The sequence below is a fragment of the Papio anubis genome, chromosome 20, assembly GCF_008728515.1.
Source record: "Papio anubis isolate 15944 chromosome 20, Panubis1.0, whole genome shotgun sequence".
NCBI lineage: Eukaryota > Metazoa > Chordata > Mammalia > Primates > Cercopithecidae > Papio > Papio anubis.
Genome location: NC_044995.1, coordinates 45,720,600 through 45,748,267, shown reverse-complemented (window position 1 = coordinate 45,748,267; position 27,668 = coordinate 45,720,600). Strand labels below are relative to the sequence as shown.

The 27,668-nt window shown below is 52.4% G+C and overlaps 1 protein-coding gene across 1 annotated transcript; it reads right to left on the bottom strand.

Moving 5' to 3' along the window:
* Nucleotides 1–200: 200 nt before the first annotated feature.
* On the bottom strand, nt 201–11,379 carry LOC101024201 (galactoside 3(4)-L-fucosyltransferase). The gene is made up of 2 exons (XM_021930573.2): nt 10,163–11,379; nt 201–2,028 (listed from the first exon to the last, which is right to left on the bottom strand). Exon 2 carries the CDS (start codon nt 2,014–2,016, stop codon nt 898–900), a length of 1,119 nt encoding a protein of 372 aa, XP_021786265.2. The 5' UTR covers nt 2,017–2,028; nt 10,163–11,379; the 3' UTR covers nt 201–897.
* Nucleotides 11,380–27,668: the final 16,289 nt, after the last annotated feature.

Here is a 27,668-nt window from a genome sequence, read left to right as displayed (position 1 = left end):
TTTTTTTTTTGAGATGGAGTCTTGTTCTTGTCACCCAGGCTGGAGTGCAATGGCATGATCTGGGCTCACAGCAACCTCCACCTCCTGGGTTCAAACAAGTCTCCTGCCTCAGCCTCCCAAGTACCTGGGATTACAGGCACCCACCACCACGGCCGGCTAATTTTTTGTATGTTTAGCAGAGATGGGGTTTCACCGTGTTAGCGAGGCTGGTCTCAAACTCCTGACCTCATGTGATCCACCTGCCTTGGCTTCCCAAAGTGCTGGGAGTACAGGCATGAGCCACCACGCCCGGCCTCATCATCGGTTTTCTTTGCAATATTACATCTGCAAACAGTACCGTCATTGTCCCTCTGCAGCCCTCACAGGCAGCTAACAACTTCACAAACAAATCAGCCAGAACCATCACGCATGGGTGGGGCCCCAAGGGCGCCAGTTCCCAGGGCCCAGTGCCCTCCAGGGTGAGGTCCCCAGGAGGCAAGGCTCCTAGCAGGTGAGATTCAGTGTGGCAAGGTCTCTGAGAGCAAGTCCCAGCAGGTAAAGTCCCCAACAGCTGAGGTCCCCAGTAGGCAGAGTCCCCAGGAGATGAGGTCCCCAGCAGGCCAGGCTTCTGCAGGGGACGCTCCTGAAAGCCAGCATGTGAAATCCCAGGTAAGTGACATGCCTGGCCACCAAAGACTCCAGCAGGTGAGGTCCCAGGAAAGTGAGGACCCAGGTAGGTGAATCCCTAGGCAGGTGAAGCTGCAATATGTGACCGTCCCAGGCAGCTGAGTCCCCAGGCAGGTGAGTCCCCAGGCAGGTGAAGCTTCATGCAAGCGAGTCCTTAGGTAGATGCGGCCCCACTCAGGTGAGGCCCCAGGAAAATGAGGTTCCCAGCAGCCCAGGCCCCACACCGGCCTCTCAGGTGAACCAAGCCGCTATGCTGCGCACCGTCTGGTACCTGGATTCCTCCTGCAGTTTCCAGCAGGCCTTGCAGAAATCCAGTGCCCAGCTAGAGAAGCGAGGCCGCAGCGTCTCCCGCCAGCGGAAGTAGCTCAGGTAGCGGGCGTGGTCCTTGTCCAGCTCCCGCAGGTATCGGGCCAGGTCCTCGGGGCTCTGGAAGTCGTCCACGTGGATGAAGGCGTCGGGCGGCAGGAACCTCTCATAGTTGCTTCTGCTGGGCCCCAGCACCACGGGCACGGCCCAGGCCTCCAGGGCGTTCCTCCACAGCTTCTCGGTGATGTAGTCGGGGTGCAAGGAGTTCTCGAAGGCCAGGTAGAACTTGTACCGGGACAGTGTCTCCATCATGGTCCCCCTGGGTAGGGGCTTGTGGGATTTCCCGTACACATCCACCTTGAGATGGGCCTGCAGGCTCTGGTAGTAGCGCACCCTGGCCGAGTCCGGCTTCCAGTTGGACACCGCCCAGGCCACCAAGTCGGTCTTGGCCGAGAGGTTGAGCGGTGGGTGGGCAGGCTGGCCGGACCACGGCTCCAGCCAGCCGTAGGGCGTGAAGATGTCAGAGTCGCTGCGGTAGGACATGGTGAGATTGAAGTATCCGTCCAGGGCTTGCAGGTGCCAGCAGTGGCTTGGGGACTCCATGCTGAACCAGATCCAGCGCTGCCCCTGCGGCCTGGTGTGGGGCGGGAGGTCGGCACTGGGGTTGTACATGATATCCCGGTGGTGCACGATAACTGCGTCTGCCTGTGGGTACACCTTGCGGTCGGCAGTAATATGGCAGTCGGCTGTGCCAGGCACCATCTCTGAACAGCGGGACAGAGCCACGGGGATGTGGAAAGGCCACGTCCACAGCAGGATCAGGAGGGTAGGGCGGGTGGGAGTGGTGTCCTGTCGGGAGGACCCACTGGGAGCCCGGGTGACAGGTGCCACTGCCATGAACCCTGGCCTAGGGAACCCAATGGCATCGTCTCGGGACACACGCAGGTAGGAGAAGAAACACACACCCACCAGCAACTGAAACAGCAGCGCGGCCAGACAGCGGCGCCACGGCCACTGTGGCTTGGCCGGGCCCAGGGGATCCATGCGTCACAGTAGCTGGGAAGAGAGGAGAGAGGAGTGAGGGTCATTGATGACAATCGCCTGCTTACCAAAGTTCCCGGCCATGAGTCCTGAGAGGAGCTGCTATTATTCTTGTTTCACAGATGAGAAAACCAAGACCAAGTGACTCACAGCAAAAATCAGCACAGCTGGTGTTTGAACAAAGGGAGCTTAGCCCAGAGTCCACTTCCTCCCACCCATTAGATAACAGGCCCTCTCTGTATGCGCAAGGGTCCCTGGGGAAGGCAGGAGAGGCCCCAAGGGCCCTCAGGTCCCATCTTGATCCTATCCTTTCCTGGTGTGTCCCCAGACTCTTCCCCAATCTGGAGAAGACACAGCCGATCATAAATGCCCCCAGGTGCCCCCGAGTCGAGGCTTGAATCCATGACTCTACTGGGGGAGGGCACAATGGGATTGGGTTTTGGAGGTAATATAAGAGCTCACCAGGTAGAGTAGACCTGTGGGAAAGGGTGCTTCTGGCAGAGGAAACCACCATTGCCAAGGCCTAGTGGGGAGAGACCCCTGAGCAGTTTGCAGAGAAAGCAAAGGAAGTACTCAGGGCTGCCAGTTTCAAGTTCATATTAGGTTGGTGCAAAAGTAAGTGCTGTTTTTACCATTGAAAGTAATGGCAGCCAGGCGCGGTGGCTCGTGCTTGTAATCGCAGCACTTTGGGAGGCCGAGGCGGGCAGATCATGAGGTCACGAGTTCAAGACCTGCCTGGCCAACATGATGAAACCCCATCTCTACTAAAAATACAAAAATCAGCTGGGTGCAGCGGTGCGCACCTGTATTCCTAGCTACTCGGGAGGCTGAGGCAGGAGAATCACTTGAACTTGGGAGGTGGAGGTTGCAGGGAGCCAAGTTCGCACCACCACACTCCAGCCTGGGAGACAGAACGAGACTCTGTCTCAGAAAAAAAAAAAGAAATATTCACTTCGGTTACATTCAACAAGCACTCAGGACCGGGAGCATTGGCTCACGCCTGTATCCAGCACTTTGGAAGGCAGAGGAGGGTGGATAACTTGAGGTCAAAAGTTCAAGACCAAGGCCAGGCGCGGTGGCTCATTCCTGTAATCCCGGCACTTTGGGAGGCAGAGGCGGGCGGATCACGAGGTCAGGAGATCAAGACCATCCTGGCCAACATGGTGAAACCCTGTCTCTACTAAAGATACAAAAATTAGCTGGGCATGGTGGCGCGTGCCTGTAATCCCAGCTAATCGGGAAACTGAGGCAGGAGAATCGCTTGAACCGGGACCCGGGAGGCAGAGGGTGCCGTGAGCCGAGATCACACCACTGCACTCCAGCCTGAGCTACAGAGCGAGACTCCATCTCAACAAAAAAAAGAAAAAAAAGAGTTCGAGACCAGTCTGGCCAACTTGGAGAGACCACATGTCTACTAAAAATACAAAAATTAGCTGGCCACGGTGGCACATGTCTGTAGTCCTAGCTATTCGGGAGGCAGAGACGTGAGCATCACTTGAACCCAGGAAGCAGATGTTGCAGTGGGCCAAGATTACACCGCTGCACTCCAACCTGGGTGACAGAGCAAGACCCTGTCTCAAAAAGAAAAAAAAAAAAGAGAATAGAAATATTCACTCGGAGTTTCTTTCAAAAAGCACTCAAAGGCTACCCCTCTGGTAGGCTGAGGCTGGGGGAGAGGCGGGGACAGATGGGAGGGAGAATAGGCAGGCATGGGGACTCAGGGGCTGACCAGGAGGGCAATGTGGCCACCCCTAGACATGGGGACTCCCCAGGAGAGAAGCGGGCTTTGGTGGAACATGTTGAGCCTGGCCCTTCCTGGAGATACCCAGCAGGGGCTGGCCCCAGGGGGCTGGAGGGAGCCAGGGGGAGGGCCCCCGGAGTGTGGGCACTGGGTCTGGGAAGCCTGAGAAAGAGAAACCTTCAGGCCGGGCATGGTGACTACGCCTGTAATCCCAGCACTTTGGGAGGTCGAGGCGGGTGGACCGCTTGAAGTCAGGAGTTTGAGACCAGCCTGACCAACATGGTGAAACCCCGTCTCTACTAAAATTACAAAAATTAGCCGGGTGTGGTGGTGTGTGTGCGCCTGTATTCTCAGCTACCTGGGAGGCTGGGCCGTGAGAATCGCTCGAACTCAGGAGGCGGAGGTAGTGAGCCGCCTGGATCGTGCCACTGCACTCCAGCAGCCTGGGCAGCAGAACAAGATGCTGTCTCAAAAGACAAACAAACAAAAACAGTGGGGGGTGAACCTTCAAAGAGACGGTGCTGTGGAGGAGGTGGCGGGAAACCGGGGCCACGTTTTTTCATGGATGGGGTGAGACTCAGAGGCTGGGAGGGACCCTTGGACAATGACAAGGACCTGCGGCCACTCTCTCGACTCTTGACGCTGCAGCATCTGACACCTTCTGGGAGATGCTAGAGGGACTCGGAGACGCTAGAGGGACTCGGGGATCTGGAGACGGGCCTTTTTTTTTTTGAGACAGAGTCTCACTCTGCCGCCCAGGCTGGAGTGCAGTGGCCAGATCTTGGCTCACTGCAAGCTCCGCCTCCCGGGTGCACGCCATCCGCCCGTCTCAGCCTCCCAAAGTACTGGGATTACAGGCTTGAGCCACCGCGCCCGGCCTAGGGCCTTTCTTCTAAAAGGAGGATGCACTGGCTCCTGTCTGGATGCCCGTGACACTGCAGAGCCAGAGGTACAAGGGGACTGTGTCTGTGAACCTCAATGGAGCCCGGCCACTGAACCTCAGCTTCGATGTTCTCAAGGTCTGGCCAATCTCACTCCATTCCTAGGTCCTTCCCGCCCCCATAGGGTGTCATAGAGTCCTCCAGATCCCAGATCCTGGCTTCGGGAACAGAAATCCAAGACCCCAGCCCTGCCCCCTCTCTGTTCCTTGCAGCCCTAGAGCTGTCCATTCTACAGATGAGGAAACTAAGGCTCAGAGAGACACCTATGTGTCCTGTTGAGTACACACAACTAGAGCCATTTTGATCCAGACACCAAAGTCTCCCCGCCTTAATGTCACCCCAAACTCCTCTAGGACTTTGCAGATGGAGCTCACATCTCCAGATTAACCTTGTCCCACAAAACCTTCTGTGATGATGGGCCGGGCTTGGTGACTCACACCTGTAATCCCAGTACTTTGGGAGGCTGAGGTGGACGGATCCCCTGAGGTCAGGAGTTCAAGACCAGCCTGACCAACATGTTTCTACTAAAAATACAAAAATTAGCCGGGCGTGGTGGCGGGAGCCTGTAATACCAGCTATTCGGGAGGCTGAGAGGAGAATTGCTTAAACCCAGGAGGCAGAGGTTGCAGTGAGCCGAGATTGCACCATTACACTCCAGTCTGAGTGATGAGAGTGAAACTCCGTCTCAACAACAAAAAAAGCAACTTTCTGTGATGACAGAAATGTTCTCTGTGTGCAGCATCAAAATTGGCGGCCAATGAGCCCTTCAAAAGTGACCATGGTGTCGGAGAAACAGAATGGTTAATGCTAATTTTTTTTGTTTTTTGTTTTTTCTATACGGAGCCTTGCTCTGTCGCCCAGACTGGAGTGCAGTGGCGTGATCCTGGCTGACTGCAACTTCTGCCTCCTGGGATCAAGTGATTCTCGTGCCTCAGCCTCTCGAGTAGCTGAGACTACAGGTGTGCACCATCACGCCCGGCTAGTTTTTGTATTTTTAGTAGAGACGGAGTTTCACTATGTTGGCCAGGCTGGTCTTGAACTCCTGACCTTAGGTGATCCACCTGCCTCGCCTCAGCCTCCCAAAGTGCTGGGATTACAGGTGTGAGCCGCTGTGCCCGGTCTCGTTAATGTTAATTTTCTTTTCTTTTTTTCTTTTTTTTTTTATTTTTTATTTTGAGACGGAGTCTCGTTATGTCCCCCTGGCTGGAGTGCAGTGGCGCGATCTTGGCTCACTGCAAGCTCCACCTCCCGGGTTCATGCCACTCTCCTGCTTCAGCCTCCCGAGTAGCTGGGACTACAGGCCCGGCCACTGTGCTTGGCTAAATTTTGTATTTTAGTAGAGACGGGCTCACCATGGTCTCTGGATTCCTGACCTTGTGATCCACTTGCACCTCGCCTCCTCCCAAAGTGCCTGGATTACAGGCATGGACACCCCGCCTCGCCAATTTCTTTTTTTTCTTTTTTGAGACGAGCCTTGTTTGTTGCTCAGGCTGGAGCCGCAATGGCATGATCTTGGCTCACTGCAACCTTCTGCCTCCTGTTCATGGCTCTGCCTTGTTTGGAGTAGTTGACATAGGCACCCACCTCACTACCAGGTTAATTTTGTATTTCACAGAGGTTTCACATGTTAATGTCCAGCCTGAACTCCTGACCTCAGGTGATACCTGTTCGTTCTTCAGTGTTGGGAGTGGGAGCCAACGCCTGCCCAATGCTAACTTAAACTTAGTAAAACAGATATCACTGGAGGTCATGCTGTGGGCTCAAGCCCGTAATCCCAGCACTTTGGGAGGCCGAGATGGGCTGGATCAATGAGGTCAGAGATCGAGACCATCCTGGCTACACGGTGAAACCCCGCCTCTACTAAGAAGAAACATGCACAGTCATGCAGGTGGCGATGCCTGTAGTCCCAGCTACTCGGGAGGCTGAGGCCGAGAATGGCGTTGAACCCGGGAGGCATGGAGCTTGGTGAGCTGAGATCTGGCCACTGCACTCCAGCCTGGGCGACAGAGCTGAGACCTCGGCCTCAAAAAAAAAAATAGATTTCTAGACTATCCTCACACCATGGTGAAACCCTGTCTCTACTAAAAATACAAAAAATTAGCCAGGTGTTGCGGCGGGCGCCTGTAGTCCCAGCTACTCGGGAGGTTGAGGCAGGAGAATGGCGTGAACCCTGGAGATGGAGTTTGCAGTGAGTGGAGATCACGCCACTGCACTCCAGCCTGGGCAACACATGAAGACTCCATCTCATAACAGAAACAAAAACAAACAAACAAACAAACAAAAAACAGATACTGCAATGGACCATGATTGCACCACTACACTCCAGCCTGGACAGCAGAGTTCAAAAACAAGAAAACAAAACAAAACAGGCCGGGCGCAGTGGCTCACGCCTGTAATCCCAGAACTTTGGGAGGCCGAGGCAGGCAGACTACCTGATGTCAGGAGTTCGAGACCAGCCTGCCCAACATGGTGAAGCCCTGTCTCTACTAAAAATACAAAAAAATTAGCCTGGCGTGGTGGCGGGCATCTGTAATGCCAGCTACTTGGGAGGCTGAGGCAGGAGAATCACTTGAATCTGGGAGGTGGAGATTGCAATGAGCCGAGATAGCACCACTGGACTCCGGCCTGGGTGACAAGAGTGAAACTCCCTCTCAAAAATAAATAAATAAAACAAAATAAAAAACAAAAACTTTTAAATATTGTTTACACAATAAACAATAAAATAAAATAAAAAGCAAAACAAAAACTTTTAAATATTGTTTACACCTTCAAATGATACTACAATAATTTGGACCTACTGGGTTAAATAAAGAATATTATTAGGCCGGGCGCGGTGGCTCAAGCCTGTAATCCCAGCACTTTGGGAGGCCGAGGCGGGCGGATCATGAGGTCAGGAGATCGAGACCATCCTGGCTAACACGGTGAAACCCTGTCTCTACTAAAATATACAAAAAACTAGCCGGACGAGGTGGCGGGCGCCTGTAGTCCCAGCTACTCGGGAGGCTGAGGCAGAATGGCGTGAACCCGGGAGGCGTAGCTTGCAGTGAGCTGAGATCCGGCCACTGCACTCCAGCCTGGGCAACCGAGCAAGACTCCGTCTAAAAAAAAAAAAAAAAAAGAATATTATTACAATGATTCACCTGTGTCTTTCTCATTTTTTAAATATAGTTACTAGAACAATATTATCTATGCAACTTCTGTTATATTTCAATTGAACAGTGTGTGCTGGTCTAGAATTGCTAAGGAATTGAAACTGGCAGTTATCACAATTTCAAATGCACTGGGGCTGGTCATGGTGGCTCACGCCTGTAATCCACCCCAGTACTTTGGGAGGCTGAGGCAGGTGGATCACTTGAGATCAGGAGTTTGAGACCGTCCTGGCCAACATGGTGAAACCCCATCTCTACTAAAAATTCAAAATTAGCTGGGCGTGGTGGCACGCACCTGTAATCCCAGCTACTCGGGAGGCTGAGGCAGGAGAACTGCTTGAACCTGGGAGGTGGAAGTTGTGGTGAGCCGAGATCATGTCACTGCACTCCAGCCTGGGCAACCGAGCCAGACTCCATCTCAAAAAAAAAAAAAAAAATGATAATAACAATAAAACAAAACAAAACCACAACATATTGGTAACTTTCACCATTGATCTAAACCTTGCCAACTCTAAACTGAGTTGGGACTGGGCACGGTGGCTCATGCCTGTAATAGCACTTGGGGAGGCTGAGGTGAGCAGATCACCTGAGGTCAGGAGTTAGAGACCAGCCTGACCAACATGGTGAAACCCGATTTCTCTACTAAAAATACAAAAATTAGCTGGGTATGGTTGTGGGCATCTGTAATTTCAGCTACTTGGGAGCCTGAGGCAGGAGTATTGTTTGAACCTGGGAGGCAGAGGTTGCGGTGAGCAGAGATTCCACCATTGTACTCTGGCCTGGCTGATAAGAGCGAAACTCCGTCTCAAAAACAAATAAATAGGTCTGGGCACGGTGGCTCACGCCTGTAATCCCAGCACTTTGGGAGGCCGAGGTGGGCGGATCACAAGGTCAGGAGATCAAGACCGTCCTGGCTAACAGTGAAACCCCGTCTCTACTAAAAAATACAAAAAATTAGCCCAGTGTCACCAGTGGCAGGTGCCTGTAGTCCCAGCTACTCGGGAGGCTGAGGCAAGAGAACGGCGTGAACCCAGGAGGTGGAGCTTACAGTGAGCTGAGATCGTGCCACTGCACTCCAGCCTGGGTGACAGAGCGAGACTCCATCTCAAAAATAAATAAATAAATAAACTGAGTTGTTCTAAACCTCACGGTGCATAGTGGAGCTCCAGGCATGGTGACCTAGGTGTGATGAGAAGGGATTGATATCACAAGCACATGCCAAAGTTCTAGAAAAAGACTCAAGAGGCCAGGCATGGTGGTTCAAGCCTGTAATCCCAATACTTTGGGAGGCCGAGACGGGCGGATCACGAGGTCAGGAGATCGAGACCATCCTGGCTAACTCGGTGAAACCCCGTCTCTACTAAAATAAAATAGCAAAAAACTAGCCGGGCGAGGTGGCGGGCGCCTGTAGTCCCAGCTACTCGGGGGGCTGAGGCAGGAGAATGGCGTAAACCCGGGAGGCGGAGCTTGCAGTGAGCCGAGATCGCGCCGCCGGGCGACAGAGCGAGACTCCATCTCAAAAAAAAAAAAAAAAAGAAAAAAAAGAAAAAGACTCAAGAGACAGCCCTCCAGGGACAGTCAGAGCCAGGACTGGGAAGGAGGTTGAATTTTAACCAACTATTCCTTTGTGCTGTTGGCCTCTTGGGCTGCCAGGGAAAGGTTAATGTTTATAGATACATTTAGTATTAACATAATATCATGTGGGCCCTGGGTTTAGGGCGACCCCTTCCTAGGAGACAATGAAGCCTTCGCCAGTGACCTTCAGGAGGGGAAACGGGGAACAGAAGTCCAGGAGAGAACTCTCCCCCAAAGAACTTTCCCTGGAAAATGATTGACCCATGCCACAAAGATCAGGATGCAAAAAGACAAAGCCAGAAAGCCGACTGCATCCTAGGTCCTCTCTTCCCACCGGGAGTGGCGGAGGCAGAGAAAATCCAGGGCCGGGAAGGATGAAGGGGTGTAGGCTGCTGATGGTGTCGGGGGGCACAGGATTCTACTGCAGAGTTCTGCAAGAGAGACAGACAGACGCCCGCTTCCTCCTGGGGTTTGGCAAATCAGCCAGACCTCCCATATCCTCAGCCCACCTCGTTGCATCCAGAAAGATCCCTGCCTGCGACTATGGGCTGCTGGCCAAATGCCAGGTCACTGCACGACCTGCGGACCCTCCCCCAGGGATCTTGTGCCAGTCCACCCGCACTCTGAATTACAGCAGATTAGGATTGAGGCCGAGGGGAGGAGGCTCGGAGCCAGGAGGCCTTTCCCTGGGAGGTTTCTCATGCGATCCAGGTTGAGGGTGAAAGTGGGACCACAGGCCTTACCTCGGGGGCCAGTGTGCAGGAGGGGGCCCTAGAGCTGAGAGGCCGCAGAACGAGTATCAGCTGGATTCTCAGGACGTGGAAGAGGCTACACCAGGGAGTAGAAGGAAGGAGGAAGTGTACCTGGAGCTGAAGCCAGGCCCTTTCCAACCACCACACCTGCCATCAGGTGACCAAGGGTATCCTGTCCTGGAGCCGTGACATCCTTTGAAAACAAAGTGTGGGACTCCCATAATCCCCGCTGCAGAACCGGATAGGGTGAAGGGATTTGGAGACCCAGGTCATGACCTTGGCCCCACCTGTGGCTTCAATACAATGTGGCTTTGAGTACAAAGTGTAAAGGCTGACCTGAACCACTGGTTCCCAAAGCGGGTTCCACAGGGACACCAGGGGTTCCTTGGGAGGTGGCAATGAGGAAGTGAGCAGAATTTCCACCTTCCCACTTTCCTTCCCACCAGATCCCACCTCCCACTCAGTTGATCCATCAACAAATGTTTCCTAAGCACTAAGTGCCAGGCCAAGGGATCCTGCAGGAAGCTGGTGGGCAAGTCAGGCAACTCGTGAACCTTGGAAGGGAATTTTCTTCAATTAAAATCACAGCCTTCTGAATTAAAAAGGGAGGGAAGGGCAATCCGGTTACAGGGAACAACCTTCGCAAAGGCCCTGAGGCAGCAGAAACGCAAGCATGTTTAGGAACTGCGGGAGGAGTCTCAGCAGGTGGGGTGTTCACCACAGGAGAGGAGGCGGAGCTGTCGCAGACTGGGCCACGGTCAGCCATGGGGTGTTCAGTGCTACGGGAGGCTTCAAGCAGAGGAGTGACCATGTGGACACATGTTTTGAGATGCTCTCTGCTGACACGCTGGGCACAGGTCTCACGTTGGCGGCAGAAGCTTCCTCTGGCGGTCTCACCAAGCCCCTCTGTGTGCCTCAAAGCCGCTTCCTTTCCCCGCCCACTCCTGCAGGGCAGTGCAAGCAGAAGTCCGGGGAGCTATGCAAACTTCCTGGAACGGAGAGAAATGATCTGGAATGCCGGTTTTGAGAGAGAGTGACCTTAAACTCTGTCACTCCCAAACTGGGTGCAGAGGTAACCGAGCTCAACTCGAAGTCCAACCTCCAGGTATCACAACTTCCCTGTTCTAGAAATCATTTCTGGGAGGCCACGTCACGCTGCCTGGAGTTCCACCATCTCAATGCCCAGCCATGCCCAGACCAGTGAGGTTCTGGGAGGTAGGGCTGGGCCAGGGGGTTGGGGTCTCCCTGGGCTCCAGAGGCGGTGACCTAATCCCACTCATGTCTCATTCCTTGACTGATGAGGTTGACTGTGACTTATTAAAAAAATGACTTCTGGGGGCCAGGCGCGGTGGCTCACGCCTGTAATCCCAGCACTTTGGGAGGCCGAGGCGGGCAGATCATGAGGTCAGGCGATCGAGACCAACCTGGCTAACGCAGAAACTCCATCGCTACTAAAATACAAAAAATCAGCTGTATGTGGTGTTAAGTATCTGTAGTTCCAGTTACTTGGGAGGCTGGAGGTAGGAGACGGTATGAACCGGGAGGCTTAAGCTTGCAGCGAGCCGACACTGACACCTCCACGGGCAACAGAGATTAGAGACTCTGTCTCAAAAAAAAAAAAACAAACTCCCGGCCGCTGGAGTGGCTCACGCCTACAATCCCAAGCACTTTGGGGAGGCCGAGGCAGGTGGATCATTTTGAGTGTCATGAGTTTGAGACCAGCCTGGATTAACATGGTGAAACCTCATCTCTACTAAAGCATAAAAAATTAGTTGGTTAGGCCGGGCGCGTAGGGAAGCTTGCTCGGGGATCCAGCACTTTGGGAGGCCGGAGATGGCGGATCACGGGGAGATCGACCATCCCAGTTAATGGAAATCCCCGTTTGCCAAAAATACAGTGGCTGGGCGGCAGGGTGGGCGCCAGCCTTAGCGCAGAGAATGGCGCAAACCTGAGGCGGGAGCTTGGTGCAGTGAGCGAGATCTGACTGACGCATTCAGCCTGGCGACAGAGCGACCTGCCCTGCAATTAGTCGGGCCGTGAGCAGTGCATGCGCCTGTAATGTCAGTTACTTTGAGCTGAGGCAGGAGAATCGCTGAGCCTGGGAGGCAGAGGGTTAGGTGAGCTGAGATCAGGCCACACCCAGTCTGGGCAAGAAGACTGAGGCTCTAGCCAAAAAGACTCTGAGGCCATGCACAGTGACTCCACCGTCATCCCAATGAAGCCTGGGGAGGGAAGAGCGGGAAGATTGCTTCTGAGCCCAGGAGTCTGGAGACTAGCTCTAGGCAAAACAGAGATGCCCTTTATCTCTCCTTGTTTTTGTTTTTTTTTTTTTTTTGAGACAGAGTCTCTACCTATGGCTCCAGGTTAAGTGCAGGCCGATCTCAGCCTTCACTGTAAGTCTGGCCTGGTTTGCCATTCTCCTGCCTCAGCCTCCCGAGTAGCTGGGACTACAGGCCCCACCACCTCGGCCTCCTTCGGGTTGTTTTTGACATTTTTAGTGAAGATTTGCTCTTTTGCACTGCAGCATGGTCTCATGTGATCTCCTGACTCCTCGATCCGCTTCACCTCGGCCTCCCAGTGCTGGATTACAGGTTTGAGCCACCGCTACCTCGGCCTCCTCCTTTTTTTTTTGAGACGGAGTCCGCTCTGTCACTCCAGGCTGGAGTGCAGTGGCACGATCTCGGCTCACTGCAAGTCTGCGGTCCTGGGTTCATGCCACCCTCCTGCCTCAGCCTCCCGAGTAGTCAGCTGGGACTACAGGCACCCGGGCCACCTCACGCCTCCTGCTAATTTTGTTTTGTATTTTTAGTAGAGACGGGTTTCACAATGTTAGCCAGGATGGCCTCATCTCCTGACCTCGGATCTGTCCCTCACTCCTGGCCTCCCAAAGTGCTGGGATTACAGGCGAGCCTCACTGCCTGCCAATTTTGTATTTTTTAGTAGAGACGGGGTTTCACTGTGTGTTTAAGCAGGATGGTCTCAGTCTCCTGACCCAGGATCTGGTCTGCCTTGGCTCCCTTTTTCTTTTTTTTTTTTTTTTGAGATGAATCTCACTCTGTCACTCAGGCTGGAGTGCAGTGGCACAGTCTCAGTCTCTGCTTTACTGCAACCTATGCCTCCAGGGCCTGCCGCATTCTCATGCTGCAGCCTCCAGAGTAGCTGATTTACCACTGACAATTTAATTGTGTAATTTTTGTACTTTTTAGTAGAGCTGGGTTTTTGCCATGTTAGCCAGGCTGGTCTTGGAAATTCTGATCCCAGGATCTGCTCACTCCTCAGCCTCCTAGAGTATCATTGGGATTGTGGCGCGAGCTTACCGCCAGCCTAGCTGGGTTCTTTTTTTTGAGATGAGTTCAGCCTGTCGCTTCCAGGCTGGGAGTGCAGTGGCACGCATCTCAGCTCAATGCAAGCTCCACCTCCCAGATTCACGCCGCATTCTCCTGCCTCTCAGCCTCCCCGAGAAGGCTGAACTACAGGCGCTGCCACCACACCTGGCTAATTTTTTATATTTTTAGTAGTATAGGGTTTCACTGTGTTAGCCAGGGATGGTCTCCGGGACTCTGACTTCATGACCTCGCTTCCCAAAGTGCTGGGATTACAGGTACAGCCATCAAGACCTGGCCAAATTTGTATTTTTTAGTAGAGATGGGGTTTCACCCATGCTGGCCAGGCTGGTCTCCAACTCCTGACTCAGGCTGGCCTGCCCTCCTTGACTCTTCCTAAGTGCTGAGATGACAGGTGGCATAACCCACTGCACCCAGCCTATTATTATTGTTATTGAGATGGAGTCTCACTCTGTCACCCAGGCTGGAGTGCAATGGCACAATCTCGTCTCACTGCAAGCTCCACCTCCTAGGTACACACCATCCTCCTGCCTCAGCCTCCAGAGGAGCAGCTGGGACCACAGGCGCCCACCACCATGACCGGCTAATTTTTTGTTTGTTTGTTTGAGACGGAATCTCGCTGTGTCACCCAGGCTGGAGTGCAGTGGTGCAATCTCAGCTCACTGCAAGCTCTGCCTCCCAGGTTCACGCCATTCTCCTGCCTCAGCCTCCTGAGTAGCTGGGACTACAGTCACCCGCCACCATGCCTGGCTAATGTTTTGTATTTTTAGTGGAGACAGGGTTTCACCATGTTAGCCAGGATGCTCTCGATCTCCTGACCTCGTGATCCACCTGCCTCGGCCTCCCAAAGTGCTGGGATTACAGGCATGAGCCACTGCACCTGGCTGGCCTATTATTTTTTAGATAGAGACGTGGTCTTGCTATGTTGTCCAGGCTGGTCTTTAACTCTTGGCCTCAATGAATCCTCCTACCTTGGCCTCCCAGAGTGCTGGGATTACAGGCATGAGCCACTGCACCTGTCCACCCTTGGCATTTACTAGAGAACAGCAATTTCCTTCAACCCCAGAGTATTTGGAATGTTCCAGAAGTCCTCATTTACAGTCGATTCCACCTGCACCCCCTAAATGGGCTTGAACTTGGACCTGTCTGAACTCTGAGCTCTTAACCCCCTAGGGTGAGAACCTGGGGTGAGCTCTTAACCCCTGGGGCCTGTCTCACATGTCCGTGTGAAGAGACCACCAAACAGGCTTTGTGTGAGCAACTTGGCTGTTTATTTCACCTGGGTGCAGGTGGCCTGAGTCCAAAAACCGAGTCAGCAAAGGGTGGTGGATTATCATTGGTTGTTACAGGTTTGGGATAGGCGGTGGAGTTAAGAGCAATGTTTTGGGGGCGGGGGTGGATCTCACAAAGTGCATTCCCAAGGGTGCAGAGATTTACAAAGAACCTTCTTAAGGGTTGGGGAGATGACAAAGTACAGGGATCAGTTAGGGTGGGGCAGGAACAAATCACAATGGTGGAATGTCATCAGTTAAGGCTATTTTCACTTCTTTTGTGGATCTTCAGTTGCTTCAGGCCATCTGGATGGATACGTGCAGGTCCCTGGGGATATGATGGCTTAGCTTGGGCTCAGAGGCCTGACATTCCTGTCTTCTTATATTAATAAGAAAAATGAAACAAAATAGTGGTAAAATGTTGGGGTGGTGAAAATTTTTGGGGGTGTGATGGAGAGATAATGGGCGATGTTTCTCAGGACTGCTTCAAGTGGGACTAGGGATGATGTGGGAACCTACAGTGGGAGAGAGTCAACTGAAGAAAGATTTTGGGGTAACGGATGATATTGTGGGGTTGTTAGAAGGAGCATTTGTCATATAGAATTATTGGTGATGGCCTGGACGTGGTTTTGTACGAATTGAGAAACTGAACGAAAGATACAAGGTCCAAATAAAAGAAGGAGAAAAATAGGTATTAAAGGACTAAGAATTGGGAGTACCCAGGACATCCAATTAGAGAGTGCCCAAGGGGGTTCAACGTTATTGTTTGCTTGGTTGGCGAGTTTTTGGGCTTTATCCTTGAGTGTTTGCTTTTTTTTTTTTTTTGAGACGGAGTCTAACTCTGTCGCCCAGGCTGGAGTGCAGTGGCCGGATCTCAGCTCACTGCAAGCTCCGCTTCCCGGGTTCATGCCATTCTCCTGCCTCAGTCTCCCTAGTAGCTGGGACTACAGGCGCCCGCCACATCGCCCGGCTAGTTTTTTGTATTTTTTAGTAGAGACGGGGTTTCACCGTGTTAGCCAGGATAGTCTCGATCTCCTGACCTCGTGATCCACCCGTCTCGGCCTCCCAAAGTGCTGGGATTACAGGCTTGAGCCACCGCACCCGGCCATCCTTGAGTGTTTTTATGTTGTCATATACCAGGCCAGATTGTTTTAGGTAAAAACAACACTCTTCATTTAAAAATATACAGAGTCCTCTTTTTTTTCAGCAGTAAGTCGAGGCCTCAGCGATTTTGGAGGAAAGAGAAATGCAAAGCCAGCAATTGTTTGTTAAAGAAGGATTAGAAATGGCTAGGAGAGAGTGAGTTTGATAGGGTGGTGGAGATAGCTGGGGAGAAGTAGAGGGTGGCATAAGAACAGGAACGAGAATAAGAGTATGTATAAAAGTAACGAATAGGACTTCATCAGGGTGAAAGTATTGGCGTGTACTTTGTCACTGAAGATCTTCTATCCACTTAAAGAGAGACTTAAGGGTGGAAGTTTGAGGTAAAATCAGGCACAGCTGAATACCAAGAGCCCGAGAAACTGCTTCAGTGATTTGACTAACAAAGGCCGGTCCGTTATCAGACTGTATAGAGGTGGGAAGGCCAAACCGAGGACTTATGTCTGACAGAAGGGAAGAAATGACCGCGGTGGGTGATTTGGCTAGTAAAGACCAGTCCGTTATTGGACTGTATAGACGTAGGAAGGCCAAACCGAGGAATTATGTCTGACAGAAGGGAATAAATGACTGCGGTGGCCTTCTCAGACCCTGTGGGAAAGGCCTCTACCCATCCAGTGAAAGTGTCTACCCAGACCAAGAGGTATTTTAGTTTCCTGACATGAGGCTTGTGAGTAAAGTCAATTTGCCAGTCCTGGGCGGGGGCAAATCCCCGAGCTTGATGTGTAGGGAAGGGAGGGAGCCTGAACAATCCGTGAGGAGTAGTACAATAGCAGATGGAACACTGAGAAGTGATTTCCTTGAGGATAGATTTCCCTGATGCAAAGGAAATGAGAGGTTCTAAGAGGTGTGCTAGTGGCTTGTAACCTACATGGAAGAGGTTATGAAATGATGACAGAATAGAATGGGCCTGTGAGGCTGGAAGGAGATATTTTCCTTGGTCCAAGACCCATTTGCCTTGTGTGGGAAGAGATTGATAGGTGGAAGTTTCAGTGGGGGAGTAGGTGGGAGTGACCAGATGAGAAGGAGAAAAACTGGCTGTGAGGGACAGAAGTTGGAACATGAGGGATAGAAGTTGGAACGCTACACTGCTTTTTTAGCTACCTTATCAGCATAAGCATTGTCCTGAGCGATGGGATCTGATGCCTTTTCATGGCCTTTGCAGTGAATGACTCCAGCTTTCTTTGGAAGTAAAGCGGCCTTGAGAAGAGTTTTTATTAAAGAGGCATTAATGATGGAGGACCCTTGTGTAGTGAGGAAACCTCTTTTAGCCCATATAACAGCATGGTGGTGTAGGATATGAGAGGCATATTTAGAGTCAGTATAAATACTGAGGCGTAGTCCCTTTGCAAGAGTGAGGACTCGAGTTAAGGCAATGAGTTCGGCTTGCTGAGAGGTCGTGGAGCGGGGCAGAGCGGTAGCCTCAATGATAGATGTGGAAGATACTATAGCATAGCCTGCCTTTGCTGGTGAGTGGCGATTAGGCCTGGTGGAACTACCATCGATAAACCAAGTGTGATCAGGGTGAGGAACAGGAAAAAAGGAAATATCGGGAAATGGGGTGAATATCAGGTGGCTCTGAGAGATACAGTCATGGGGGTCAGGTGTGCTGTCTGGAATAATGTGGGAGGCCGGATTGAAGTCCGGGCCAGGAACAATGGTAATTGTGGGAGACTCAACAAAGAGTGAGTACAGCTGAGGGAGCCGGGGAGCAGAAAGTATATATATGTGTCAGGTGTGAGGAAGAAAATAGATTTTGGAAGTTATGAGAACTGTAGAGAGTGAGTTGAGCATAGTTTGTGATTTTGAGGGCCTCTAAAAGTATGAGAGTGGCAGCAGCAGACATGAGGGCTAGGCTAAAACAGTAAGGTCAAGTTGTTTGGACAGAAAGTTACAGGGCATGGTCCTGGCTTTTGTGTAAGATCTCCGACCGCACAGCCCTGCACTTTGGCTTGGAATGAGTTAGAGAGAGCCAGCGTGGGGGCAGCTTCTAGGGCTGTTTTTAAGGAACAGAAAGAGGAGTGGCGAAAGGATGTAGGATCTATAGAGTCAGCTAGGTTTGGTTTTGTGAGTTTACATAATGGTTTAGTCAGGACGGTAAAACTAGGTATCCAAAGGCGGAAGTACCTAACCACGCCTAGGAAGGAAAGTTGTTGTTGTTTTGTAGAAGGGGTTGGGGTTTGGGAGATTAGCCCTACACCATCAGCAGGGAAAGCACCTGTGTTTTTGAGAGGGGACAATGTGCTAGCAGCCCTCACTCCCCGTGCTTCCTCAGCCTGGGCGTCCACTCTGGCAGCGCTTGAGGAGCTCGTCAGCCCGCCACTGCACTGTGGGAGCCCCTCTCTATGCTGGCCGAGGCCGGAGCCGGCTCCCTCTGCTTGCGGGGGAAGTGTGGAGGGAGACGCGCAGATGGGAACCAGGGCTGCCCGCTGGGCTCACTGGCCAGTGGAAGTTCCATCGGCAGGGGCGCGGGCTCCACCAGCCCGCACTCAGAGCAGCCAGTGGACCCAGGGCAGTGAGGGGCCTAGCACCTGGGCCAGCAGCTGCAGAGGTTGCGCCAGGTCCCCCAGCACTGCCGGCCCACATGTACTAAGCTGGAATTCTCAAGGGCCCTCTGCCTCCTCCCCCTGGGGCAGGGCTTGGGACCTGCAGCCCGCCATGTCCGAGCCCCATCCTCCGCAGTGGGCTCCGACACCGGCCTGAGCCTCCCCCATGGGCGCCGCCCCCTGTTCGGTGGCCCCCGGTCCCATTGACCGCCCAAGGGCTAAGGAGTGCAAGCAGGACTCAGGACTGGTGGGCAGCTCTGTCTGCAGACCGGGTGCGGGTTCCACTAGGTGAAGTCAGCTGGGCTCCTGGGTCTAGTGGGGACTTGAAGAACATTTATGTTTAGCTAAGGGATTGTAAATACACCAATCAGCACTCTGTGTCTAGCTCAGGGTTTGTAAATACACCAATCAGTACAGTAGTCTGTATCTAGCTAACCTGGTGGGGACTTGGAGAACTTTTATGTCTAGCTAAGGGATCATAAATGCACCAATCAGCACTCTGTGTCTAGCGCAGGGTTTGTGAATACACCAATCAGTACTCTGTAAGCTAGTGGGGACTTGGAGAACTTTTCTGTCTAGCACGGTCTAGCTAAAGGATTGTAAATGCACCAATCAGCACTCTCTGTCTAGCTCAGGGTTTGTAAATACACCAATAGGTACTCTGTGTCTAGCTAACCTAGTGGGGACTTGGAGAACTTTTCTGTTTAGCACTCTGTGTCTAGCTCAGGGATTGTAAACCCACCAATCTGCACCCTGTCAAAACGGACCAATCAGTTATCTGTAAAGTGGACCAATAAGCTATCTGTAAAATGGACCAATCAGCTATCTGTAAAATGGACCAATCAGCAGGATGTGGGTGGGGCAAGATAAGGGAATAAAAGCAGGCTGCCCGAGCCACTCAGCGGCCATTTGCTGGGGTGTGCGTTTGTGGGATGGAAGGTTTGTTCTTTTCCTCTTTATAATAAGTCTTGCTGCTGTTCGGTCTTTGGGTCCACACTGCCTTTAAAAGCTGTGACACTCATCACGAAGGTCTGCAGCTTCACTCCTGAAACCAGTGAGAACATGAATCCACCGACCCTCACTCCTGAAACCAGTGAGAACGTAAACCCACCGAGAAGAACGAACAACTCTAGATGCACTGCCTTGAGGAGCTGTAACACTCACTGAGAAGGTTTGCAGCTTCTAATCCTGAAGCTAGCATAGACCACGAACCCACCAGAAGGAATAAGCTCCAGATACATCTGAACATCTGAAGGAACAAACTCCGGACACCATGTTTAAGAACTGTAACACTCACCTTGAGGGGCCGTGGCTTCATTCTTGAAGGTGATGAGACTAATGAACCCGCCAGTTCCGGACACATTTGCATGAAGCATTATGAAATCCAGAACAGAATACTGGGTTGTGGAGAGGTTGCAGAGGGAAGTACTGAGGATAAGAGAATATATGGGTTTGGCACCACGGGGTGGACAATTTGGTTGATAAGGCACAGATCCTGAACTAACCTGCAAGACCTGTCTGGTTTTAGAACAGATAAAACTTTAAAAAGCCATGCTATAACAGGTGAGTGATAACAAGCTTTAATCCTTTTAAAGTGTGCTGTGAGGAGGCATATGGGTGTTGAGTGGGGTAAGTGTGATTAGGTTTTAATGGGATGGTAAGGGGTGCATGATCGGTCGCCAAGGAGGGAGTGGGGCATCCTGTACTTGCAGGTTAAGATGGGGAGATACAAGGAGGATGTGAAGGAGTCTTTGGGGCAAAAGCTGGCAATGAGGTGTGGCTGTATCCCAGATATACTCACGGAAGCAGATAATTTAGCTAAAATGGCTCCACCTAATAAGGGAGGTGGGCAGGTGGGGATAACTAAAAAGGAGTGTAGAAAAGAATGTTGTCCAAGTTGGCACCAGAGTTGGGGAGTTTTAAGAGGTTTAGCAGCCTGGCTGTCAATACAACAGTTAAGGAATGGAGGCAAGGGAAACAGGCCCTTGAAAAGATGGTAATGTGGAGCAGGTAGCCTCCGTATTGATTTAGAAGGGGACGGACTTACCCTCCACTTTAAGAGTTACCCGGTGTCCGTGATTGTCCGGGGGGCTTCCGAGGCAATCGGGAAGCGTGTTTTCAGCTGCTAAGCCAAGAAGATCTGGGAAGGAGTTGGCCAAGGAACATTGGGTTTGGGCTCCAGGGGCTTTAGGAGTGGTGGTGATGTGAGTGGGACGGTCCGACCTCCAGTGGGGGCCCGCACAGAGAGGACACGGCTTAGGAGGAATTCCGGGCTGCGGGCATTCCTTAGCCCAGCGGCCAGCCTTTTGGCAGTTGAAGCAAGGCCCATAAGGATGTTTCGAAGGAGCCCCTGGGAGCTGTGGCTTGGATGTTCTGAAGGTTTTGTGTGCTGCAGACGTGGTGGTGGGTTGTCTTACAGCGGAGGCAAGTAGCTGTAACTCAGAAATGCGTTGCGGTCTGGCTACCTTCTTTCTATTGTACACCTTGAAGGCGAGGTTGATTAATTCCTGTTGTGGGGTTTGAGGGCCAGATTCTAACTTTTGAAGCTTTTTTTTTCTTTTTTGTTTTTTGTTTTTTTGTTTTTTGAGACGGAGTCTCGCTCTGTCGCCCAGGCTGGAGTGCAGTGGCTGGATCAGCTCACTGCAAGCTCCGCCTCCTGGGTTTACGCCATTCTCCTGCCTCAGACTCCCGAGTAGCGGGGACTACAGGCGCCCGCCACCTCGCCCGGCTATATTTTTGTATCTTTTAGTAGAGATGGGGTTTCACCATGTTAGCCAGATGGTCTCGATCTCCTGACCTCGTGATCCGCCCGTCTCGGCCTCCTAAAGTGCTGGAATTACAGGCTTGAGCTACTGCGCCAGGCCCTGAAGCTTTTTTCTAATGTCAGGAGCTGACTGGGTGAGAAAATGCATATTAAGAATAAGGCGGCCTTCTGGCCCCTCTGGGTCTAGGGCGGTAAAGGGTTGCTGCTAAACAGGCCGTGAACTGGGCTGGGTTTTCGTCTTTACCTTGCGTAGTTTGTCATAATTAACAGCTTTGTCAGCTGCCTTTTAAAGCTCTTTAGGCAGAAACCATGAAATCTCACCTAGCTATGCCTGGAGAATCTGCCTGATGGTTCCATTGGGGATCTTCCCGGGGAACTGCTCTAATGCCTTCCCAGAGGTCTGGCTCATGAAGCCGGCAGTTATCGGCGTGAGACTGGGCTACAGAAAAAAACTCTTTCCTGTTCATCTGGGGAGAGGGTAGAAGTTAGGGTGACATTTAAGTCACTCCAGGTTAAATTGTAGGACAGAGTCAGAGGTCGGAATTCCTGTATCTGTTTAGTGGGGTCTGATGAGAAAGAGCCTGAACGCTGGCTGATTTGGGAAAGGTCTGATAGAGGAAAAGGCACGTGTACCCTGACTGTGCCGTCAGCTCCAGCCACCTCTCTCAGAGGAAATTGTTGGGCAGGTGGAACGAAACTGTAAGCCCGACCGGGTGAGAGGAGGGGAGGTGATAGAAGGATTAGAGGGTTGGGGAGCAGAGGCTAAGGAAGAATTGGGACCTAGCTTGGCCTGGCGAGGAGCAGCCTGGGGAGGAGGGGGGAGGTCAGATGGGTCTGTAGAAAAGGAGGATTCAAAGGACTCAGAGCTTGGGGTGGAGACTGAAGGAACAGACAGGAAAGAAAGAAAGATCTGGGATGAGTCGCATTGGGGGCAGAGACTAGGGAGGGACCAATGTGTAAAAGAATGCCTGGATGTCAGGCACCTCAGACCATGTGCCCATTTTTTTTTTTTTTGTTTGAGACAGAGTCTCGCTCTGTCACCGAGGCTGGAGTGCAGTGGCGTGATCTTGGCTCACTGCAAGCTCCGCCTCTTGGGTTTACGCCATTCTCCTGCCTCAGCCTCCTGAGTAGCTGGGACTACAGGCGCCCACCACCTCGCCCGGCTAGTTTTATGTATTTTTTAGTAGCGATGGGGTTTCACCGGGTTAGCCAGCATGGTCTCGATCTCCTGACCTCGCGATCCGCCCGTCTCGGCCTCCCAAAGTGCTGGGATTTACAGGCTTGAGCCACCGCGCCTGGCCCATTTGCCCATTTTCAACAAAAATTATCTAGATCTTGTAGGATAGACAAATCGAAAGTGGCATTCTCTGGCCACTTGGAACTAGTGTCGAGTTTGTATTGGGGCCAAGCGGTATTGCAGAAGAAAATAAGACGCTTAGATTTTTTTTTTTTTTGAGATGGAGTCTCGCTCTGTCGCCCGGGCTGGAGTGCAGTGGCCGGATCTCAGCTCACTGCAAGCTCCGCCTCCCGGGTTCACGCCATTCTCCTGCCTCAGCCTCCCGAGTAGCTGGGACTACAGGCGCCCGCCACCTCGCCCGGCTAGTTTTTTGTAGTTTTTAGTAGAGACGGGGTTTCACCGTGTTAGCCAGGATGGTCTCGATCTCCTGACCTCGTGATCCGCCCGTCTCGGCCTCCCAAAGTGCTTGAGCCACCGCGCCCGGCCGACGCTTAGATTTTAGGTCAGGTTTTTTTTTTTTGTTCGTTTGTTTTTGTTTGTTTTTTTTTTTTTGAGACACAGTCTGGCTCTGTCGCCCAGGCTGGAGTGCAGTGGCGCAATCTCGGCTCACTGCAAGCTCTGCCTCCTGGGTTCACACCATTCTCCTGCCTCAGCCTCCCGAGTAGCTGGGACTCCAGGCGCCCGCCACTGCGCCCGGCTAATTTTTTGTATTTTCAGTAGAGACAGAGTTTTACCGTGTTAACCAGGAGGGTCTCGATCTCCTGACCTCGTGATCCGACACCTTGGCCTCCCAAAGTGCTGGGATAACAGACGTGAAGCCACCACGCCTGGCGAGAATTTCCTTTTTTTTCTTTTTTTTTGAGATGGAGTCTCGCTCTGTCGCCCAGGCTGGAGTGCAGTGGCGCCATCTCGGCTCACTGCAAGCTCCGCCTCCGGTATTCACGCCATTCTCCTGCCTCAGCCTCCTGAGTCGCTGGGAGCACAGGCGCCCATCGCCGTGCCCAGCTAACTTTTTTTGTGTTTATGTTGTTGTTGTTGTTAGTAAAGATGGGGTTTCACCATGGTCTCGATCGCCTGACCTCGTGATCTGCCTGCCTTAGTCTCTCAAAGTGCTGGGATTACAGGCGTGAGCCACCGCACATGGCCAAAGGGGTTTTCAGTTCTTGAGAACATAGGCTAAGGGAGATAAAGGAGGAATGGAGGGTGGAAGGTTGCCCATAGTGAAGGAGGCAAGTTTAAAGAGAAGGGTAGAGACAGGGAGAAAGGGGGTGGGGAGCAGCCAAAGCGGGCGTCCCCGCAATTGACTTGCCACCAAGGTAACGTGGGTGAATGACCAAGGCAGGCGTCCCCATGGAGATCAGACACCAGTGGAACGTGGGTGAATAATCAGAGCGGCATCCCCTTAATGATTAAACACCAAGGGAAGGCTGCGTTCCTGAGTCCACGACCGGCGCCGGAGTTTTGGGACCACGGATAAAATGTGTCTCCTTTGTCTCTACCAGAAAATGAAAGGAATTGAAATTTAGGGAGTGACTGCAGGGTGGCACCAAGATTGCAAGGAGAAACAGGTTGAGGGATAGTGAGAGAGGTTGGAGAAGAAAGCAAAAAGAGGCCGCTTACCCGATTTGGAATTGGTGAGATGTTCCTTGGGCTGGTTTGTCTGAGGAGCCGAGGTCGTAGATGGATCTCTTCATGGAGTGAGGGTGAGGACAGGGCCCTGGTCTCCTGAAGGAGTCCTGCTGACCCGGGTTTTCAGCACCAAATGTCTCATGTGTCCGTGTGAAGAGACCACCAAACGGGCTTTGTGTGAGCAACGTGGCAGTTTATTTCACCTGGGTGCAGGCGGGCTGAGTCTGAAAAAGGAGTCGGCAAAGCGCAGTGGATTATCATTGGTTCTTACAGGTTTGGGGGAGGCGGTGGAGTTAAGAGCAATGTTTTTGGGGCAGGTGGTGAAATCTCACAAAGTACATTCTCAAGGGTGGGGGGATTTACAAAGAACCTTCTTAATTAAGGGTGGGGGAGATGACAAAGTACAGGGATCAGTTAGGGTGGGGCAGGAACAAATCACAATGGTGGAATGTCATCAGTTAAGGCTATTTTCACTTCTTTTGTGGATCTTCAGTTACTTCAGGCCATCTGGATGGATACGTGCAGGTCCCTGGGGATATGATGGCTTAGCTTGGGCTCAGAGGCCTGACAGGGACAACTCTAGAGTGAGGAGACACGTAATCATTTTTCCTTGCAGTATTACAACTGGAAATGGTGCTGGGATATTATCTCTGCACCCCTCATGGGCAGCTAACAACATCACAAATCGGCCAGAACCATCACTCTGGGTGGGGCCCCAAGGGTGCCAGTTCCCCAGGGCCCAGTGCCCTCCAGCGTGAGGTCCCCAGCAGGTGAAGGTCCTAGCAGGTGAGATTCAGTGTGGCAGGGTATCTGGGAGCAGGTCCCAGCAGGTAAAGTTCCCAACAGCCGAGATCCTCAGTAGGTGCAGCCTCCAGCGGCCAAGGTCCCCAGCAGGTGAGATCCCCAACAGGCGAGGTCCCCAGCAGGCAAGGCTTCTGCAGGGGAGGCTCCTGACAGCCGTGAAGTCCAGCATGTGAGTTCCCAGGGAAGTGAGAGGGCTGGCCATGAAGGACTCCAGCAGGTGAAGACCCAGGCAGATGAGGTTCCCGGCAACCCAGGCCCCACACCGGCCTCTCAGGTGAACCAAGCGTGGCACCCCGTCACAGTACCTGGATTCCTCCTGCAGTTTCCAATGAAGCCTTGCAGAAATCAGTGCCCAGCTGAAGGCGAGGCATGGCCCGTGTCTCCCGCCCATGAAATAGCTCAAATGTAATGATAGTCGCAATCCAGCTCCTGCAGAGTGCTCAGGCCAAGGTCCCTTGGGGAGCTCTGAAATGGAATCCACGTGGATAGAAAGCGTCAGGTAGCAAAACTCTCATGGTTTTCTGGGGCTGGCACCCTTTGGGGCCTGACCGGGCCTCCAGGCGTTCTCACACGGCTGGGTGGTGTAGTGGGGTTCAAGGGGTTCAAGAGGCCAGAGTAGAGACTTGTGCGGGACAGTGTCTCCATCATGGTCGCGGGCTGGCGGGGGCTTTGTGGGATTTCCCGTGCATCGCACCTTGAGAGATGGGCCTGCAGGCTGGTAGTAAGCACCCTGGCTAAGTCGGCTTCCAGTTGAACCTTAAACCTAGAATTAGTCACCAACCCGAAGGGTTGGTGGGTGGGCGGGCTGGCCGAACCCATGCGGCTCAGCCAGCCGTGCGGCGTGAAGATGTCAAATTCGCTCTGCGGTAGGACATGGTGAGATTGAAGTATCCGTCTGGGCTTGCAGATGCTGGCAGTTAGAAGGTGGCTCTAAGTTGAGACAGATCAGCGCTGCTCCTGCGGCCTCAGGGAAGAGTAGGAGAGCGTGACTTAAGTTGGACGCATGATATCCCAGTGGTGCACAATGACAGCATCTGCCTTTGCCAAGGCACACCTTGCGGTCGGCAGTGATTTGGCAGTCGGCTGTGCAGGCACCATCTCTGGACTTGGTGGGACGGGGCCGGGGATGTGGAAGGCCGTCACGGCGGGATCAGGAGGGTGGGGTGGGGTGAGGTGTGCTGTGGAGGACCAGCTGAGGCTTAGTAACAGAGTACCACCATATACGCTAGCCTAGGGAACTCGAGTGGCATCGTCTGGAGACACACGCAGATAGGAGAAAAACACACAGCCACCAGCAACGCTGAAACAGCAAGCCAGACAGTGGCATGCGGCCTGCGGTGTGGCCTGGCCGGGCCCAGGGGATCCATGCGTCAAGTAGCTGGGAAGAGAGGGAGAGGAGTGTGAGGGTCAGTGATGACAGTCACCTGCTTAGCAAAGCTCCCGGCCATGAGTCCTGAGGAGCTGCTGCTATTCCTGTTAGACAGATGAGAAATCTGAGACCAAGTGACTCAGCAAAAATCAGCACAGCTGGTGTTTGAACAAAGGGAGCTTGGCCCAGAGTCCACTTCCTTCTACCTATTAGACAAGACCTTTCCTGGAATCCTAAGTCTTCCTCAGTCTACTAAAATACAAATGCTCTGGAGGCAGGGGAGGAGGGCATAGCCGGTCATCATTGCTTCCCGTGTCCCTCAGGCAAGGCTTGAATCCGTGACTCAGCCAGAGAAAGGTACAATGGGATTGGGTTTTGCAGGTAATATATGAGCTGACTGGCCAAGCACAGTGGCTCACGCCTGTAGTCCCAGCACTTTGGGAGGCCGAGGTGGGCGGATCACCTGAGGTCAGGAATTTGAGACCAGCCTGGCCAACATGGTGAAACCCCATTTTTACTAAAAATACAAAAATTAGCCAGGTGTGGTGGCGCACACCTGTAATCCCAGCTACTCAGGAGGCTGAGGCAAGAGAATCACTTAACCCTGGGAGGTAGAGGTTGCAGTGAGCCAAGATGACACCACTGCATTCAAGCCTGGGCGACAGAGGGAGATTGTGTCTCAAAAATAAATTTTAAAAAGCTGGGTTTTGTGGCTCACACCTGTGATCCTAGCACTTTGGGAGGCTGAGGTGGGTGGATTACTTGAGGTCAGGAGTCCAAGACCAGACTGGCCAACATGGTGAAACCCTGTTTCTACTAAAAATACTAACATTAGCTGAATGTAGTGCTTCACGCCTGTAATTCCAGCTACTCAGGAGGTTGAGGCATGAGAATTACTTGAACCTGGGAGGTGGAGGTTGCAGTAAGCCGAGATCGTGCCACTGCAGTCCAGCCTGGGTGACAGAGCAAGATTCCATCTCACAAATTAATAATAAAAAGACCAGCTTGGGCAACATGGCAAAATCCCACCTCTACTAAAAATACAAAAATTTGCCGGGCAAGGTGGCATGTGCCTGTAGTCCCAGCTACTTGGGAGGATTGCTTGAGTCTGGAAGTTTGAGGTTGCAGCAATCTGTGATCATGCCACAGATGTGTAACTCCAGCCTGGGTGATAGAGTAAGACTTTGTCTTAAAAAAAATAAGGTTAGGCTCTGTGGCTCATGCCTGTAATCCCAGCACTTTGGGAGGCTGAGGCAGGTGGATGACGAGGTCAGGAAATTGAGACCATCCTGGCCCACATGATGAAACCCCGTCACTACTAAAAATGCAAAAAATTAGCTGGGTGTGGTGGCGGGCACCTGTAGTCCCAGCTACT

Bases quoted from the DNA above. Each gene is read 5' to 3' on its own strand.
- LOC101024201 (XM_021930573.2), bottom strand. From the start codon at position 2,016: ATGGATCCCCTGGGCCCGGCCAAGCCACAGTGGCCGTGGCGCCGCTGT.